This window comes from Falco punctatus, assembly GCF_963210335.1.
Source record: "Falco punctatus genome assembly, chromosome: 4".
Classification (NCBI taxonomy): domain Eukaryota; kingdom Metazoa; phylum Chordata; class Aves; order Falconiformes; family Falconidae; genus Falco; species Falco punctatus.
Window position 1 is genome coordinate 43,169,147 of NC_137583.1, and position 20,755 is coordinate 43,189,901.

The 20,755-nt window shown below is 41.2% G+C and overlaps 1 protein-coding gene across 1 annotated transcript in view; it reads right to left on the reverse strand.

Annotated features, from left to right (window-relative positions):
- The window catches only part of TEKT5 (tektin 5), a 33,238-nt gene extending 12,518 nt beyond the window's left edge, over nt 1-20,720 (reverse strand). The window contains 5 exon segments of the mRNA XM_080387018.1: nt 13,303-13,400; nt 13,406-13,445; nt 15,382-15,509; nt 16,749-16,813; nt 16,816-20,720. Coding sequence (XP_080243144.1) covers nt 13,303-13,400; nt 13,406-13,445; nt 15,382-15,509; nt 16,749-16,813; nt 16,816-17,347 — 863 coding nt within the window. The 5' untranslated portion in view covers nt 17,348-20,720.
- Between the last annotated feature and the right edge of the window lie 35 nt (nt 20,721-20,755).

A 20,755-nucleotide genomic window follows, 5' to 3' on the forward strand; every position in this document is an offset into this window, starting at 1 on the left:
TTTGTGTCAGCACAACGTGCAGTAGTAACTACACTCTCGTGCCACGTGATTTCACTAGGTGCTCTGGTGTCCTGCTTATAAAGGTAGCAGTGATCTGCAATTACATTATGCACAACCAAGGCAACTGATTAGTGCTACTGAGCAAACCCCTCATTCATTTGCTGAAGAAAAATATTGTTTAAACCTGCCTGTGAATTCAAAATTCAAACATAAAACTATGTGTCCATCTTTAAGCCTTGCTTGGCTGCATGTAAGTGGATGTGGCTTAGGTTCATTGTGTGTTCTCAAATTATTTCTTACTTTTTTTATCTTTTTTTAAGCACTGTCATTTAAGACATACAAAGAAAAATGGCCTCAGGGGAACCACCTCCAATACATCGCAGAAGCTTTGCACAAACAGTTTTCAATTACTCGTTCTGGCCACGCATTGGATAAAATGATTTAGATAATCTGCTATACGTAAACGGATTGGTGGGGAGGATCACCAGATAGTGTTGCACCAGTCTGCGTCATTTCTGGATGACCTCCAAAGGCAGGAAGCAAAAACAACAAATGCTGAGCAACATATTCCTAAGAGTGCGTGGTGAGGCATTGGCTCAGGCAGCTGCCCATGCGGAAACTTTCCCTTCCAGGACATGAGTGAAGTTTTGTGCTGCAGCATTCTTGAGAGCTTGTAGAAAACTGCGGTCCTGCTGTTCTCTCACTTCACCAAGGCTGTGATTTTTATAGGCTGAATACAGTTAGACAGAGAAAAAGCTGCTGAAGTCACATGTTTCATCATGTAATCAGGGTAGCCTTATGTACAACATAAGCATTTTCAAAATGTTACAGTCTGACAGCTATCCTTGTTTCTTTATTGTTTCCAAGGTTTTCTTAGTGTTTAGTATCCAAATGCAAAAAGCAGCAGTCAGGTGATATGGTGGGAGGAACACTCTTGTGCCTCCTCATTTTGTAAAATTCTTCTATATTTTGCCTGTCAGGTTTTTAAACTTTTTTCATCCATGTTTCCATATTTCATCCAAATTATTTTGTAAAAGTTACATTTGTTGAGGTTCTCATACTTAGTTGAATAGTGTAATTGTGACTGATTTCACAATTATTTTTAGGGTATATGACCACATTATTTCAAAGTTAAACTATGATATCTTGCAATCTTTGGATTTACAAGTATAACCTAGATCTAGAATCTGAAATTAATTTCGACCTGACGGTTTTTACTGACATGTTGTAGCCAAATTCTTGATAGAGATTACCATGTCCCTTGCTCTTGTTTTTAGGGTTTGTTTGGGGTTTTTGAAGCTTAATTGCAGGTCACTGCTTTATGATGTACCAACTTTTGTTTTGTTTTTAATCAGGTGGTGGTGTGGAACAGTCAAGGAATCTCTTAAGAAGAATAGCACATTTAAAAGAAAAAAGACCACATTCCTCAACAGAATGTGATATCAGCAGGTAATGCATTCAGCTAGTTTAACTGTATTGAAGAAGAGTTAGAATCATTCTGAGCAGTAACTTCTGTGCATTTGTTGTGTACACTCATACGGGATGACAGTTTCATAGTGCGAAGGACCAGTTTAGTTTGTGCCTAGAGAAAATATCTTCAAACCAATGCATTCATCAAGCGTATCGGGAGTGGGGAGATTGTCTGGATTTGGGAATATTTTAAGTTTTTACTTATAAAGCTTCATAACAATGACAATAGGGCTGGCATAAATACAGTCAGCAGATCTGGAAGCTAAAGTATATTATATGCTCTATGTGTGCTAAAGGATATCTGTACAATCCCCGATATTCTCTTTGTAATTGTCGTAAACATGACATTTTCACAGAAAAAAGGAAACTATCAGAATGTAAATACCATACTTCTAAAACAAAGAAGGCTTTAAATATACATCTGGACATTTAATCTGTGTCCTTACACAGATTGGCCTATTCAGCATAGATCGAAACGAAGGACCCAGGGACCCTGGGCCTTTCATTTGGTCAGTATAACAATTTACAACCTTAAAAATCCTCCTTCTACTGAATTCCAATAGGCATTTTTTTACTTTAATTTCTGAAAATAATCCAATCAATTTCACATTTATATGCAATCAGTTTCTATTTATCTCTTCCACTGGTCCTAGAAATATACACTATGTTTACTTTAAAACAGCTTTATTAAAATTAAAGGGGAAGAAAACCATAGGATCATTTAACTTGGCCTGGATTTTCTAAAATATTTCCAAAATAAGAGGAAGCCATAGCTATACACAGGAAAACGCTTAACTCTTTGCTACACTTTTAACTATTAAGAATGAGAATAAGTCTCAGAGTTCTGTCATATTTCTCATCCATTTTACACTGTATCATGCTTTCAGATGCTGCAGAACCAGCAATTTTAGAGTGCATCATCATTTAGGAGAACAAAATAAAATGCTAAGTTATTAATGTGTTCTTGCTAAACCTGGTCAAAGTAACAGTAAAACAGGCAGTTTAAGCCTTGTGCATGCTCTGTTTTGTCTAAAGGTACCTCGAGAGAAGGGTATAAATCCCTTTAATAGAGAGATGTCTCTGGAAGGAGGCAGTGCCAGAGAGAAACAGCTATGTCTCATGCAGCTGTTCTATAACAATGATTCTTGTCAGGAATGAGATTCTTTCCAGTTACTAATGAAATCTCAAGCCAGTCATGGCAAGCTAAATTTGCCCTGACTTTAGAGTCAATGCAATACGTTTGTCTCGTGACTCTTTGCAGCCTAAAAATGCTTCTTTTCTAAAAAAGCTTCTACATGTGTCCATCTCCATTTCCTTCAAGACAGCCCTTTCTGAGAATACGGAACAGTTTTTTATAAATACATTTGAGCACTGCTGCTTTGAACCAAACCCTGTTTGCTCTGCCAAGCCTATATGAATTGCCTGAGTGCAGGGGAGGGAGCAGTAATGGTAGCAACCACCTCAGTTCTTCACATATAAATGTTGTGGCAGAAGGAAGTCATCTTCTGTATTGATTCCAGCAAAGTCTCACATCCATTCAATCCAGGCTGTCTTTATTTAGCAGCTATGTGTCCCTCAGTGTGAGGAGAGATTTCTGTTACTTTGCAAATAAAGACAGTTGAATTCACGACAGCCTGAATACATCCTCATGTGCAATGGCTGTCACTCAATTAGGGGAACTCTAGCCCTCCCCATTTCATGTTCCCCTGAGGCTAATCCATGAAGTGGAGCATTGCTGCCTGGCACGTGCTGAGGAGGCAGGCTTCTCCTACGGGTTTCTCCACTCGCCCATAGTTTGTGCTCTGATGTAGGCTAGGCAAGTCTTTATGATTTCGTGAGATTAAGCAACAATTTTAGGAGAGAGAAATCTGGCTTTGTCTTCAAGTGAGTGCCTTAACTTTCATCTGTAGTTTCTCTTGGTTTGTAGGCAACAGTCTATTCCTCACTTAAAAAACTATTTCCTCCTTCAAACAGGTTTTTCCAGGCAAGTTTGAGCTGCCTACACCACCAGCACACACCTTCCCAACCACTTCTGAGTCACCCTTCATCTGAAAACTTTACTCTCAGATTCCAATATTAAATGATAAGATTAGCTGTATACCCAGCCACCATGAATAGGCATGAAAAACTGTAAATAACTGAGATTTTAAGGCGTAAAAAGAGGAAGGGGGAAAAGCGATCAACAAAAATACATGTAAAGGTTATGCTGAGGGTACATTGGGGTCTGAGATGAAAGCCTTTGTGTGGCAAGTGCCACGAGGAAAGTTCTCCCTCTGCTATACTCGTCTCCTTCCTGCAGCTCACAACACTGCTACACCTCTCCTACGTGCTTCTTGCAGGGTGCTTCCCATCACATTTTAGTATTTCTTTGTGTTTCTGTTCAGAGGAACAGGTTGTGTCCTTTTCAACAGCCATAGGAGGGCTCCTTGCAGAACTTCTGGGATAAGAAATTTGAAAACTATTTCAGAGGCTGGTAGGCATTTTGTGGTTTCATTGCCACTGAGGTTTTCCTGGCTTTTGCTCTATTTTTTACGCTTGTTAAAAATAAGTAGGTTCATCACCTTGAATTAGGAGAAAGTTATGCAAAAATAAAATCTATTCAATTCTACCACCAAATAAACATGCTCGATAGTTGCTAAGACAGGAAAGTTTTTTTCTTAAATTTATAAGCAAATTTAAATGTAATAAATAATGTGGAAAGGATGGAGACTCTGAGGGGGTAACTTATTTAAGAGATGGAGTAACTTACTAAAACAAAATACTGTAGGCTTTTCAGGTATAGAATAAAAATATACCAGGCGAAAAAGAAAGTGAGAGTTAATTTCTGTCATATAATGGTGTAACACACTGACTTTTCATACCCCTGTGGTAAAAAACAAACAAACCAATAAAAAAAAAAAAAAACACCCTTGAAAAAACAACAGAGCTGTTTCTAAAAGCATGCATTCTCAGTGAACTGAGTGAAAATACTCAGAATCATGGCTACTGTATTATTCGAGTAGGCGGTTACTTTTTCATGGGTTTACTTAACCTGTATCTGTTTTTCTAGCATCTTTCTGATCCCTGTGCTCCTGGGTAGTGGAATAGTAAGCTTGGAGGAAGGGTGGTGTTGGCTACTCTGCCTCTGGACATAGAAATGCTTCTGAACACAGTACAGGTGTTGGAGCTGGCAGGAATAATCTGCTATTTAGGTATGGTATAAATACTGGACTATGTAAACATGTCACTTGCTGTCTGCTCTGACCAATTCCCAGAGGTAATGTGCGTAAACATCCTGCCCTATTGGTCATTTCCAGGAGACTGAAGCCAAGGTAACTATTTATGTTAATATTAAACTTTATGGAAAAGAGATGCAAACATATTAGTGAGGGGCTGGCACCATGATTAAAAGGTTTTCTTTCTTTTCCTAAAGATTTGTGTACTTTTACACCAGATAGAAAATACATTTACCAAACTAAGTGTTTCTTGAGGCATGCTGAAGACAACATACCATCCTCTTCTACACCGAATTGCGTACGCTACATTTTATGTCATTAGACTCTTGCAGAGTATTTGCTTCCCCAACCAACCACATGCTCTGCAAGCACCAGCGATGATGAAACATAGAGGAGCTGTAATACCTTCTTTGGTTTGTGATCTAACCTTTGCCAAATACCTAGCTAGGCTTTCTGGGCTTCTGCCTCCAGCATCTCATGTTTCCAGGGTTCTGCTATCCAAATTCTGGATCAGCCTTACATTGTTATGACTAAGATTAATCCCAGAATCAAGTAAGGTAAATTAGTCCTAGACTTCTGCAGTTGGGACAGAAATAGAAATGGGACATTTTCAATCTTACGGTCAGAAAGAAGTCATAGTTATGCATTAAGTCTGCACAGCCTGCAGGTCACTGGTCTATCGTGTAGAAATTCCTCTTGATAAGCCAGTGCCTGCAGAGAGATCAGAGCTTTCAGGGAGGACCATGACCTTGATTTTGAGTCCCTGGTGCTAACGAAGCCATCTATCTGTGGTAAGCTGTTGCAGTGATGAATTCCTTTGCTCTGAAAAATAAGTGGCCACTGATTCTTCTTTTCGTTTTGTCTGCTTAAGCAAAAAGTCTTTTATTATGATTCTTCTTTCTTCTGTATAGATACTTGCAGATTTAGCAAGTTCTCTGCCCCTACCCCAACTGTTATTTGAATAAGCTAAACAAAGCAGTGTCATTTAGTGCTGCTAACATCACCTTTTTCTGCCTGCTAAAGAGATAGTTGAGGAACTTTATCAATTACTTGCTTTCTAGTCCTTTAATCATTCTTGCAGCTGTGATGGCTTTTGGGCTTTGGACTTGCAGGAGGAAATGCTCTATACCACACTCTTGCTCCCACATACTCAGTCTGATTGCCACTGTAAAGGTGGCAAATTGTCTTACTTGTCTAGAAGAAAATCAAGCAGAAGTGAGCCAGGAATAATTTTACATAGAAGTTGTACAGTGAACTGGACAAGGACACATATAAAAGAGGTTTTTAAGAACAGTGTTTCCCTTCTGCATTTGATAGTTTCCTGTTCAAATTATACAAAAGCAATTTAATCCTTTTTTACTATTCCCCCATGCAAATCACTTCCCTGACTTCTGATAGACTTAGGGTTGACAGCCTCACCAGCCAGCTTCCCCAAAAGAAGTGGCAGGCAGGAAAAGCCAAATAGCAGACAATGAAAATCTGAAGTAAAGGGAACTCAAGACATTTTCCTGAATGCATCAATGAAGTAACACTGAGAGCAGACAGCAGCTGGACTGAGAGTGCAGAAAAGCAAGTGAGAATCACTGGCAACTAGTGCTCTTTGGAGACTTCTGTTCTGCTGACTTGGTTACTTGATCTGAATTTGAAGCCTGTTCAGTATTGGGATTCAGACCAAACACCGAATAGAATAAAGAGTAAAAAATACATCTGATCTGCCCCAAGACATCTGTAAGTTGCTAAACCATTCCTCTAACTAAATGCAAATTGTTTAGGTTTATAGTAAAAAATGTGATAGGACAGGTAACAAAAAAATGATACTGTATGCATGTTTTCATCATGTGTGTTGTCTGATGACTAGAAATTAAAAGCATTTGGTCTTGCTTGGACTGTTTTACTTTTTCAAATGCCTACCAGGAAAAGCCCTTAGGTGTATCTCTTGGTTTACCTGGCTTGGAAAGTGTGTATAGCTGATGTTTTTTTCTGAAGACTGTATTTTGTTCATGGGCTTCTAAATATGATGTGTGAAGACTCTATAGTGTGAATCTAGGTTAAATTCTGTGACAGATCCTCAATCAGTTACAACAGGAAAATTATTGGAGTCTGTTATTCAGTTGTATTTCAGTAACTCAAGGTAAATGGTGCAGGAATATGTTAGAAACTGAGGTACAAGTCCACCAGCAGTACCAGAGGCAGACAAAATGCTTATAAAAAGACTGATGTGCAGTTACTGCTCAGACCTGTACAGTTCGTAGCCTGAATGGAGACATGATGTCATTGATGGAGAAGGACTTGGCAAAACTGCCGTAATGCCCCGTAGAAGGTATCCTGGTTTTACTTCTTCACATTCCATGTATCTTTTGGTATATAGAACACACTTTTCTAGACATCGAGGAAGACAATATCCTGAAATGAAACTAAACAGAATAATAATGGATCACTGGCTTTCTTTACTTTTTTTTTTTTTTTTTTTTTTTTAATGAGAATACAAATTCAGTGGTACTTAGGAGGAGAAGGAGGTGCTGGAAGGACTGCTTTAGATTGTTCAGACAGAGCCTTTGATAACATAACTGTTATCAACTACTGTTGAACTAGAATATCTACTCAGCAACATCCTCTCGAACAGCAGTCCTGTGAAGGGCTCCTGCAGACAACAGCACCCAGGAAAGGAGGTATATGATGCAATATGCACAAATGCCTACTAAGGGGAAAATCTTAGCTCTTTAGAAGTAACTAGTATAGCAAACTGGCAATGGAATTTTAGCTTGCCTGGGTAAATTCAGAACTAACTAAATCTTGTTAATTCTTGTCTTTTTATTCCTGTTTATTGTTTTCCAAATGATAAATGAATAGCACTCTACTCGCAATCTCACAAGTGATATAATACTGTCATAAAGCAGAGGGAAGAAAGGCAGGAAAAGAAAGGGCCTTTACCATTTCAGTACAGCAACACAACAATATTCTAATAGATGATTACCAGAGCAATGGCCATATTCCTTTTGGTAGTGCACTTCCTTTAGCAGGTTTGAAGCAATGACATTCTTGCACAGAAATTTAGGACTGTAAACATGTGGCCATAAAGCCATTATACATATAGGCAATATAAACTAAATACAAAAATATTCAGGTCAATAGAAACATTTTGAGTACGTAGGTGACAAGTGCTAACCATACCACACAGCATAATCACCACCACAATATCACTGACAGACACTAGTATAGTGTACTGATCCCAGAGGTTTAAATCTAATTAGATGAGTTTTTACAAAAAGCTTCGTTCCAAAGGAAAACTAAATTTTTCCAGGGCCAATAGATGAAGTCTACAATGTAAGACAAACTGTTCCAGCTGGTCCTCTATGTTTCTGAAGAGCTGAGGCAATAGGCATTTTGTTTGTAATTTTTAACTAGCTGATCTTTCATGTGCAAGTGATATAAATCTGCCATTTCAACATACGATCACTCTTAGATCGTCACCATATTCACACTATTTATTCTGTTATGTATTTTTTGATTCTTTCCTTTTTCGGGGTACTGATTTTACAAACAAATGGTTTCAGAGGTTCCCTGTAGGTTGTTTCATTTTTCGTCTGGAGAAGATTTTGCTGTTTCACAAATCAGAAAAGTATTTTTCATTACAAAATGGGCTCCAGACCTTGTTAAATTAATAGCTTTTCCTGGTTCCAAGATAGAAAATCTTTTCTAGGCTCATATTCCTCGTTTTATGGAGCTAGCCTGCTTAGCTAGGGAAATAATTAGGCAGAAGGAAGGATGTCTCAGAGTGGCATTTATTGCTTGAGAAGTCAGGGCAAAAACAGTCTTTGAAAGATTGATTTTTTTAAAACACAAAAAAAGCAATTGTGGCACCGATTGTCTAATCACTATTGGATGTGAAGGGAACAGGAGCTGTAGTAGCTGCATTTGACTATAATCACATCCCAATGGAAGAACAGAAGTGTGGTAGAATTTAAGAGACAGCCATTAGCTGTCTTAGTAAAGCATACCCTAGCAATATTTTTTCCCTGATTATTACAGACTATACTGCAAGCCTAGACAAAGAAGAAACAGCACTCTTATGCTTACCTATAGATAACTGTTAAACGAGCCCTCACTCCTCACTTCTGCCCTCGCTTGCCTTCTCCTTCCTCTTGTCCTTTCGAGGTATGGGCATGAGCAAGAGAATTAACAGGATTTCTACCATATAAGTTCATCCACATTTTAACCAGAAATGTTTTTGCTCAGTAAACCTATTGTATTTTCCTTCAACAACACTGACCAGCCTGAATTACTCCTCACCAGCATATATAGTTTTCTTCTTCTCTAGTGTTTTGTCATTCTGGTATAACTACATTACTATGGAGTTTGTGATGAGTAAAGAATCTCTGCTATGCATATGCTAACTAGTAACTTAGCAGTAACAGCATCATTAATTCAGAGTGCAATCTTATTTGATACTTTTTTCAGCCATGTGTACCATCAAACTAATTATTCCTTCAACAAATATGATTACTCGAGTTTTTCCAGACATTCCAGAAAATTATTGCTATTTTACGGTGTAACAGTATATGGACATAAATACGGGGTTTTCCATTATGTACCAGTTGTCAAGAGTTATGTCATAGTCTCAGCTGGACTCCATGACAAAGTCCTGCTTGTACGTTGTTATCTTACAAGGCACTTTGTGATTCCATATGTGCAGCTTGTGCTACCTTTGAAAGCATTAGAAAAGGTTAATAGAGGATGTGAAGAAAATATTCTCGTGGATCTAAATCCATGAGAAACTTAGACGGATAGCCATTTCAGGGATAAAGTGCTGTAGTATGCTAGATCATGCACAGTCCAAAACACACAAAAAACTACATTCAACATTTTTGATGCTCTACAGGCAGGGACATTAATTTATGTACTGTGACTTAACACATAATTAGCTAGTTAGTTTGCACTTTCCTAAGAGTCCCTAAAAATAAACTGAAAATGTCCTGTATTACTTATGACAAATAGAACGGCAGGAAAACTCTATTGTTTCCAAATGTGCATTGAAAAACAATAAATGAGTGAACATGAGGCTCCTCTAAAAGAGAAAGAATCTTAATGGAAGCACTTACTGAACTCTGACTGAAGTCACAGGGAAGTATGACAGTGAGCCTTGCTAGCCTGAGATGTTACCTGTCAGTACATGGGCAGCACCTCTTGGTAGTTTCAGACTGTATGTTCCACAATTCAACTAACACAGTTCCAACGCATCACTTACTTCAGTGAAAGCTTACTGAAAAGGTAATACAGATAGAGATTAACACAGGTCTGTCTCCTCCAGTGCCATTTCTGCTTTGTATAATGTAAAGGCAGAATAAATGTTTGAAAAGTTCAGTCTGACCCACTCCAAAATATCAGGCTGTTTCTGACCACAACCAGGCCAAAATTAAGGCTGAAGACATGCAAGTGTATTTATCAAAAGGAAAGGAAAACTTGGAACTTAGGTGTGAAAGCTGTACTAATGACGTTTTCTGTGTAAATACTTGTAAATTTCAGTTAATTTAGGGCTCTGCTCTTGGTGCTGAAAAATGAAAGTGCAAAAACTTCTTCTTCCTCTAAAACAGATAAATGTGCTGCTGTTTGTGGGCCTTTTTATTCACACACTTCCCAAAGTTAGTTCAGTGTTTGAAAAAAAAAATAGTTCCTGTACTGTTTCTGTATCAGAACATGGCAAGGGATTATCATCGATAAGTGTAAATGAACATTGTAACTGCCGACTGAAGGTCTTAGTGGCCCACGTGTCAACTCCAAGGTAACTAGTTTTATGTTTTGCTGTATAAATAATTGCCTTTTCTTAAATAGTTTTTGTTTACAGAGGCTTAAAAATAGTTTTTCAGGATCAGGTATGAATGTCAACAACACAGCTCCTTCCTGCCGTTAACAGGCTAGGTGATGGTCTGAGTTCACACCCGCTGTATCTCAGCTGAGATGTGACTCATTTCTCTGTGCCAGGTTTCAGAGTGCTTACGGCTTTGATGGGTTATTACATTATTTAGTATGATCTCCTGTACATTGCACACCATCAGATTAGATTTAAATACCATCTACTTTTGTGATTTGGGATTCCAAATCCCCCCAAAAAAGGGAAAATATCGTTTATCCTGGGGAAACAGATCTTTGTGTCTCCAACCACTTGAGAACATGAGAGAACCTAGTATGGGGAAAATGAGTAAGAAAACGAAGGACAAGGATTGTTACACAGTTCTTCAGACAGCTCTGGTCTGCTGTCGGAGCAGCCCTACCTCATGAGATATGTATAACTCACATAATAAAGCATGTGGCTCTGACCCTCTAGCAGCCTTCATCATCAGAAGGAATGATAGCAGGAAAATGGATAAGGCACTGACTCAGGAGTAAGGAGAACTGGAATTTTCTCTCTGCCCCAACACTGTCCTGCTGTGTCCTTCAGATAAGTATCTCCATCCTCTTACTTCTCCATGTGTTAAAATTAACACATCTGCTTTAACTTACAGGGCTATTACAGTTAAATTTAGTAATATCTATGAGACAAACAGAAATGGCTCTGCCATGGCAAAGCCTATGAATATACAGAAAAAGATTAAATATAGGGCTCCTGCACTGCAAAATGCCACCCATGAATGTTCCTGCTGCCATGCCCTGTATGTAAACAAAGTTTAGGATGCTTGGTTGCATGTCCAAACATCAAAAATGGTCATCATCATCATAATTAGATGAACATAAATCCCAGACTCAGATCTTTCCAAAGAAGGAGCCTGCAAGGCTCTAAACTTGCAGCCTGAACCCCTGGCTTGAAAACTGCTGATGCAGCATAAGCTACTCTTTGGAGTTCAATTCACCGCTTTCTGTAACGCGTTGCTTAGCCTACTAGATCACGTCCCTCTTCACCTGGAAATATTTAGCATATTTTACAAAAAGGCACAGATATTTTACTCATCAAATTGAAAAGCTGAAACAAACTTTTTTTTAAAAGAATTATGCCTGTATGTTAAACTCTGCAGGGATAGGTCACTATTTTTTGAGTTTCACATTCACTCTAGATTTTAAGTGAACACTGAGCATAAATATTAAGCGATGCAAAAAGACAAAACTAATATACTATTCTTCCCAAATTATTTGGAATTCCTTAGTGCTACACATTTATTTAGGCAGTTGCCCTGAAAAGTTTCAGGTAACCAACCTGATACCATAGTAAAGTGCATAAATCAGTGTACTAAACCCAAGCTGACATGGCTTACAGCTACTGATCCAGACAATCTCAGTGTACTTTCTGCAGAGTATTTGGGTTTTGGGGTTGGTTTTTTTGCCTCTATGGTCTGATGGATTATATTCATTTTCTCATCAGAAAATTAAATTTCCCATTAGGAAATTTCCATCTTGACTATCTGAAATACTTAGTACTTCATCTGTTCTTTAACATTGCTTTTTCAGACTGTAATTTATCCTGCTGGCTCTATTGAGGCAGAAAACACCTGCTCTGCTCCCAAGTGCTGCAGGTATGTCTCAGTCTGCCAAATCGTTTCAGGAAAATGTTAATGAGAAATGGCATTTCTCTCGATAATGGTTGGTGAGAAAGCAAAAGGGCTGTAAAACTTACCCACATGAACCTGCTTTTTACTAGAGCTGACAAGAATAATTTTATTCATTGCTAATCCTAAAAATATGTAGTGTTACTAGAGTCAGCAGAACGCCTGCCAAGTTTCCTTCGGATATGCTCTCATTTCAGTAGTGAATGAGGTGATCTTTTAATGAAAAGCAGAACATAAGTAAACAAATAATACTGACACTTTTTCTGCTTCCAACAAGACAGAGTAGTTACCATTTGAGATTCTGAAGTACGTTCCCCGTTCAAATACTGCTACGCTACAGAGCGATAAGGGAACCAACAAGTCATTAGCACAAAAACACTGCCCTCTGTTGCAAGCTGCCTTCTGCTACTGCTTTTGGGTTGGATGCAGGTCTTGATGAGGCCACTACTAAGAAACAGTTTTAAAACTGTATACAGTTGGGATGTTTTAGTTCAGTAATTTTACTTTGGTCTGTAATGCTAAAGCTGCACCAAACCTTTTTGACCATGCTGCTTAATGCATACCTCTGTATAGCTTGATGGCCTAATTTCAAAATAACTCAAGCTATTTTTACAGGAAATACATATAGTTCTTGGTGTACACTTGCATGCCATTACCACGTGGTGCTTAGCTGCACACCTTAGCTGAATTTTGATTTGATTGGATGCGGGTTTGGAACCTGAAGCCCACAGAATAGTGTAAATCAAAACCAGAGGGAGACATCTGCACAAAGGAGCTTGAGGGCAAGGAGGCAGCTGCAACACGGCTGAAAGCGGCCATCCTCGCTGAGAACCGCAGCTCACTGCGCATCAGTGCTGCAGCCGGCAGCTCCTGCCTGCCCTCCAACAGCGGCAGCTGGTAGGAGGCAAGAATAAGTCAGGATGATGGAGGCTTTCCTGCCAAGGAAAAACAGGGCCATACGGAGAGAGAAGCCACTTCTTTTTCTACATCACTTCTCCAAGATATGGCTAGGAGTTGTGCTACAATCAGGCTCCCACTTACAGCAGGGAGCACAGAAAGAGAAGGCTACAATAGCCACTCACGTCCCATCTGCTTTTTCTACTCCATGGTAGAAGTTGATTCTGTCCAATATGTTCCTCAGGTTAAAGCACTTCTCATCAATAAAATGGGCTGAGTTTTTTCAGAAAGATCCTGCTCCAGGGCATGATGTACATCTCTGTTGATGCTGTGAAGGTGAAAGACTTACCTTAATCTGAACCACTTTTAATGCTGTTGTGCTAAATGAACAGCTAATTGCTTTCATTAGCTTTCTACAGTGCTTCGGTTCATAGTTCGCTGGCATTTGCAGTGGCTTGAAAGCCTTAGTGCTGTAAGGTGGCTGGAGGGAGCTGCTGTACCAGCCATTCCTTCCAGCCTCTAGCAAGCATTCCCCAGAGAACTGCCTTTAACTCACGGCTTTAATAATGTTTGTCATTTTGATGACAGACAACCACAAGGATGAAAGACAACTGCTAGTTGCTGTGTGGCATGAAGGAAAGCCCCAGAAAGAAAGGGAGGGCATTTTCAGTGATCATCAGACATCATTTGTTTTAGTGAATTTACCTTTTTTATTTTGCATTTTAGGTGTTGCAACCGTCCTGTGTATGTTATATGCAATGCAGGTCAAGAAAGGGTGAGTTTTGGTCCCCCTCTTCCTCAGTGATACAAAGTTCTGTCTTTTGACTTGGTTTTTTATGGCTTTTTATATCAAACATGTTAGTAGATTTTATTGGATGGAGTCATTCTAATAAACATAAAGTCAAATTGTGCTTGGCTTAAGTGTGAAGATACTTGAAACATGAACCTTAATCCATTAAACTAGCCTCTCTAACTACTTTATATTTTTCTAGAACAATACAAATATTTTACTTGTAGGGGAATAGGTAGAAACCATATCTGATTTCAGAAACAGGCTCCCTAAGGAAGTATATTGTAGTATTCTTCAAAACGGTACATATTAGTCAAAGAAATTCAAAGCCAGGTTCCACTCAGCTTAAAATAAATAAAAACTACTTAAACCAACCACACTGAAAACTATGAAAACACTGTAATTATGGTTCCTCAAAGAATGTTATGGTGTCCCAGCCCCTTTCCTTTTTAAAAACTCTGGTTTAGCCCAACGTACCGTCTTACCTAACTGTGTACAGTTTTCTGAGTTTTAAAACAGGGAATAAAGTGTTTTAAATTATTTGGAAGTCATTAAGACACCCCAAATTTGAAAATAAAGGTGCTGTCTCTGTACTTGTACAGTATTTTTAGGAGCGATAGCAGCTTTTGGAACTGACTTTCTCGTTACTGCAAAATGAGCCTTTGGTGTCCTTTTTGTCACTACCTAGCTTGCTCCATAGTCAGAGTATTGCTTGGTAAGATCAGTCAAAGTAGCCTTTACTTTTCATTTTGAAAAAATAGTTCTTTCATCTGTCCATATGGAACATTTAGCAGCATTTCATCCTACTATGAATTTGATTCCTAATTAAGTGCTGAAATACTTAAGCTAATTTATATTAGCTCCATGATTCTTCGCTAAAACTCTAAAACATCAAATTGCGGGCTGTAGGCTCTGAGCAAGCATCTTGGTTATCCAAGTGGTCTGCACATCCTTCTGTATCCAGAAAAGTGCGCGAAGCAATGCCATTGTCCCGTAACGTTCTTTCATAGTATTTTTGTTCTCATACACATCCAATATAATTTTTTTCAAATATGTTAGTAAAATGCTATTTGATTAATATTTTTTGTTTAAAAGATTTAGCAATCACTACTATCCATCTCATTTTGTTTGTTCAGTAGCACTATATGTATAGCAAGGCAGTAAATCAGCATTTTATATTGTAGGCCCTGAGAATTTCTGAGATTTTATAGACTATGGCCCAGAGACCAATTTTGAGAAATGTTTCTACCTTGTTTTTTATAGGATCTGGGAAGATAGAACTGAAAAAGACCTCACAAAGATGCTAGGCTATTCCTTTTTGCTCCAGGAAGAATTAATAGAACATTAACCATCCCCTACATATATATTTTTTACCAAATTTCTTCCTCTTTTCTCCCCCTCAGTCTTCCAGATGAATGAAAGGAATAAATTATTGCAATATTTTTACCCTGACAAATATTTAGTTGGATATTAGTTATTTCCACAGTTTGAAAAATTAACTAGTAAGTCTGATCTTACCTTTATGAGGTTCTTTTCCACATTGTCATGAACTAAGTCTATACCCTTCCACTTCTCACGGTGGTACAAGCATTCTAGGGTTATCTGCAAGCAAACAAACATTTGCAAGAAGCTCCGTACTGTGTTGTGGAGTGTAACCACAAACCTTGCTGAAGGTGCCACTGAGCTGACACGTCCATGGCCATCTGTTGAGGGTGGAACAGAGCAGGAGGTGGTTTCATTGTGCTCAGCTGATACATCTTAGAGGCTCATTCCTCCTTCCTGTTAATACAGATTTTGAAGGACTAGCTGCCACCATAGCTGCCATTTGATTACCTGCTTACTAATGTGCAGCAAGGCCTACACCTGAACATGCCCAAGCTTTGCAGTAAATTGTGTAGTTTAAAAGACCTGTGTTGTTCTACACTGATCCACAGCAAAATCCTTTAATCTCATCTCCCTTCATCCTCCCTCAGCCAATGCCAAAGTTTGGCGGCTTTGTACCTATGCAATAGAATACTATGACTACAGTCACTGCGCAGGGAATTCAGCTAACCTGCCCCAGCAGGCAAACTTTACTCTCCACATCTCGTCCACTTGTTTGAACCAGACTAATAAAGGAACCAGCATTAGCCGGCACGCAGCCTTTCAGCGGAAAATGTTCTCTGAACAGAAAGCATCCTCAGCCTGCCACTCTGAATCAGTACAGATACAGACAACTAAAAAGGTCCTTATTGAATACAGAATTTTGGTTTTTTTATTCATACGTGCCTAGAAACATGGTAGACAAAGCTTCCATCAGCAGTATTCCAGACATTCATCAGAGAATTTACACTCTGGTTTTTCCATGTTTTGAGTTTTTACTAGCATCATTCATTGACTCTTACGTTACTGTGGCTCTTTCTGTTGCAAATAGTTTGCCTTTAAGATTTCAGAGAACTTCAAAATGTAACACAAATGATGTGTTATCCCGAATGAAAATATTATTTTCATCAAGCAATAGCAGAAAATTCAGGGCTAGGTAAGCATGTTGGGATACTGCAGCTTACAGGGCCACCTTCTGCTCTCCTGTGGTGTGCTGAGCTGACCAGCCAGTGCCTGAGGGAGGCTCGGCCTCCTCCAGCCTCAAGCAGAAAGGAAGAAAAAGACGGCATAGAAATGTCTTGATAGGTTCCTTTGTTGACTTTGATATATAAAGCCCATGGTGGCCAGGTTTACTTCTTACTGAGGGTCACGTTTCACCAAGACCTGTCTTGATAAAAGCCATACCAGTATTCCGCAGAGAAAAAGCCATTTCCTTTACCCATCCACAGTACAGCCATGAGATAACTATGTCAAACCTACCTCCAGTGGTCCTTGCATTTCACGTGCAGCACGTTCAGGCTGGTTCTTTGCTGTTTCCAATGTTAGGTCTCTTTCAGCAGACACTTTAGCTCATAGATGAGCTTAGATCTCCAGAAATCAATGTTGGAGTTCCTCTCCCTCAGGTTTCTTCTACTGTCTCCTTGCATCTGGTAAGTCAGTTGATCCTTATCTTGCACCAGTCTCATTGCATCAGCATTCAGCCTGGCAGCACGGTACTGGGAGGCTTCAGAGCCCTTTAACTGCAGCGTGTTCTCATGGTGCCAGTCACGGGTGCTGTCACGGGCGTGCAGGGAAAAGCGTAACGCCGGCACAATGGCAGGCAGCCGCCCAGTGGGATTAAATTGCTTGTCAGAGCTGGGAGGGACCGAAACCACTTTGTGAAGAAGACTGGGCCTCCAGGAGCTGAGGCAGCAGTAGCCTGGCAGGCAGTGGGACCAATAGGTGTCCTTGCTGGTGCTGGTGGGAGCCAGACCCAGGAATGGGCAGCGCTTCTTCATGTCACAGTACCCGGCTAGCTGCGCCGTCCCCAGAAATGCCTCCTGCGCTGTGCTCGGGCAGCTGCCCAGGCTGTCCAGCATCCCCAGCTGCTCTGAGCACCCCAGGGCCTCCACTGCCGTCGGGGCTGCACAGCGCCTTGTGGCACGGCAGAGATGTTGCAGAGCTCTGAGGACTGTTCCAGCTTGCCTGCAGGCTGAGACCCACCTGAGCCCCAGCTGTCCTGTCCTGGGGCACGTTGTTTTTCCCACAGAGAAGCAGTGCTTTCCCCCCTGGAGCGGTGCCGTGCATGTTGGGACCCTGAGGTCTAGGCATGGTGTGAGTGAGACTATTTGGTTGTGGTGCGGAGGAATTTGCCAAAGGCTTAGCCTGGATGGTCTGTAGGTTTGCCTTCAGTGAGCTTACCCTGAGCAAAACAAAATAAAAGTTTTACTTTAGAGTGGTTCACGTGTATCAGTTGGTGGCTGCAGGGAAATGCAGCAGCGGAGACAAGCCTGAACTGAAACGCAGACTCTGGGAGTCATCTCTTACAATTGTCTAGTGATCCAAATTGACCGGAAAAAAAAAATAATAAAAAGGTGTAACTATCTCGGGCTTTGCTCCTCCCCTCGGCTGTATTCATCTTACACAGAAAGTAGAAAAGATGGGGAGACCTTCCTCTGATGACGATTTTCCTTCACTTTAAAATGTTGACTAACTTCTCAGATAACTTTTCTAACTTCTCCCTTCAAGCCTTCTGGCCTGCCTGGCAAAAAAATGTTTCTGAAATCCAGTGCTGTAAAATTGCATTGTGACCTGTCTTCTGTGCCAAGAATTGTGGACATAAATAATTATCTTTAATTAGGCACTATATTTCACTATCCTAAGAGTCCTTAAATCAGCACAGATTTCTTCTAGGTTGAACGCAAGACAATTTCAATTGTTTCTTCTTCTCCAGATATATAACTATGAAAAAAGCTCGTTAACCTTTTATCAACCTGAGGAAATAAATATACATGTATATATATGCATCACATTACAGGAATGTATGTGATACGTACATCTCAGGAAGCTAGCATGACATTACACACCACCTAAGAAAAGTAGAGGTTATTTTAAATAAATGGTCGTTGTAAGTTCAGTTTATCTTCTTGTGACGTTTGCCATAGAGGTGTGCGTGCTGCCCGCGGGGCGGTGGGGTGCTGGCTATGGGGCGGTGGGGTGCCGAGGGGCCACACGTGGTGGGCAGGCGCGGGGCTGGGGTGCACAGCCAGGGTGAGAGTGGCGGCGTGGACGCTCCCGCACTGCACACAAGGAGCTTCCCCCTCACAATAACCGATAGAACTAATTCTCAGCAGCTGCCCAGGAGGGTAAAGTTATGCTCGAGCATGAGGGATCGCAAGGGTGCTGGCAGAGCTCGCTGCTGAGTTCAGCCTGGCACAGGCACTACAAAGCCTATTTTTTGCCCACATACCCTGCACGAAGAGCCCTTGCTGGCTCAGAGGAAGAGGGGTGCTGAGGAAGAGATTTACTTTTCCTTTTTTTTTTTGGCACTTTTTGTGGGGAATGTTCTGTATCAGGCACAGGAAATGATCTGTTGGCCCCAAAAGAAAAATATTTGAACACATACCTCGATTTAAAACATGGAAAGCCCTGCTGACATCAGTGAATCTAATCCATATGTTTGAAAAGAAGCACAGACCTGAAGGGCTGTACTGTCTAAAGCAGAGCCAAATTTGTCATACCAAAGGTACAGTGTCCATTTCTCATACATGTCTTACTGGCCAGTTCCACCCACCCCAGACTTTGGAATTTGCTTAAACATTTGGATCCACTTCCACACAACATTTCTTTTTCATTGGTTTCCCATAGAAGATAATTACAGAGCAGTAAGTACGGAAGTTGTACAAGTATCAAGTGGTGATGAGCATTTACCTGAGGTAAAAATACCTGGAAAGGAAAATGAGCAATAGTCTATTTATTAATGACTGAAAAACAGAGGCTGAATTCCTCAAATAACTAAATGCATTTTAAGAATCTGTTTTGTAGGGTTTTTTTCATAGGTGGGCAGTTAGTCAGAAGTTTTTGTGGTGTCTCCCCCACACACAAGTGTTTTTCCTAATAAGCTTGTGGTTGCTGAAGTGGAGAGTGTTCATTAAAAGATAACTTTGCAGTGTTTTTCTCTCAAGAAGAAGATTTAACACCAGGATGTGCTGGTACCTTTCCAAATATTACCAGATACTCTTTTCTATGTATTGTGTTTCCGAAGTCAGATTGCCTTAAATAGCAACTTAAACACTTATATGTTAAAATAATCAAGTATTAGGGCTAATCAGTTAGAAATGGGAATACTTGAGACTCCTGACTGTGCTCAAGTCAGAAAAATACCCTTCTTACAGCACCGTCAGCCAAAGCAATAGGGGCTTTGTGAGCAGAAGTGCCGGTTCCCCCCCAGCTCTGCCGCTGCCACCCCGGCCTGCCCGTCCCTCCAGCCCGAGTTACCACCGGGGGCTTTGAAACTGGAACCGGTGGCTGTGAGTCACCGTCCCGCTGGAGCTGGTGGGCCCTGCCTGGGGCGTGAGCCACCGTCCTGCGGGAAGGAGCCGTGACCGAGGGACTGTTGTCTTGGGGTCACACACGTCACATGCATCTCCAGGAGCAAAACTGACAACTTCTTCAAAGGACATGAATGCACCGTGTGCATTTTTCCGAAGCAAGGTGGTCTCGCTACTTAAGGGGTTATTCTGAATGCCGGAGCTTTACTTGTGGAGCAGCTGCTCAGGCGGCTCCTGCTGCGGGCGGTGGCTGTCCTGTTCTGATCGTCGCAGTGGGGTGAGCTTCACGTACAGGCAATGGGAAAACGAAGGGAAGGTGAAAAGATGGTAAAAAGTCTTGACAAAACATTTTCCTCCTCGTAAGACTAAGTACGGTTCCCCGAGTTCCTGCTGAGTGTCGGTAAGTGTCCCAGCTGGGGACCCTCAGGGGGCCTCTTCAGGCCATCCAGGTCTGCAGTTGCATTTTGCAGGTGGGGCCGTGAGCCGGGCGCTGCCTGTCGGCTTGTGCTGGGGGGTCGTGGGGAGCAGCCACCCGTGCCTGCCAGCTGTGCTCCCCCGCGCTCCCCGTGCTCACCGACCGAGGGGCCCAGGCCTCCCTCAGGCAGGGGGTGGGGGGGCAGCCAGCGGGCGCCGGTGGCCAGTAAGGGCCAGGTCAGTGTCACAAGCTGGTCCATACTTCCTTGGTTTGGAAGATTAATTTATTATTTCATTAATTCTTATGTATGACTGACAGCGGCCACCTGGTTGCTCAGAGGTTGATGGGCCAAGTTAAGGCAGAACAACCCTCCATAGCAACGTCCCGACAGCTGCGCAGCCCGGCCCCATCCGACAGCGGCGGCCGGGGGCGAGGCCTCTGAGCACAACGGCGCAGGAACCTCCCGCCGGGCGGCCCCGCAACCCCACGACCGGGAACGGCGCCTCGGCCGGCTGCTGGTAACGCGCGTCCGCCCCGCCCCG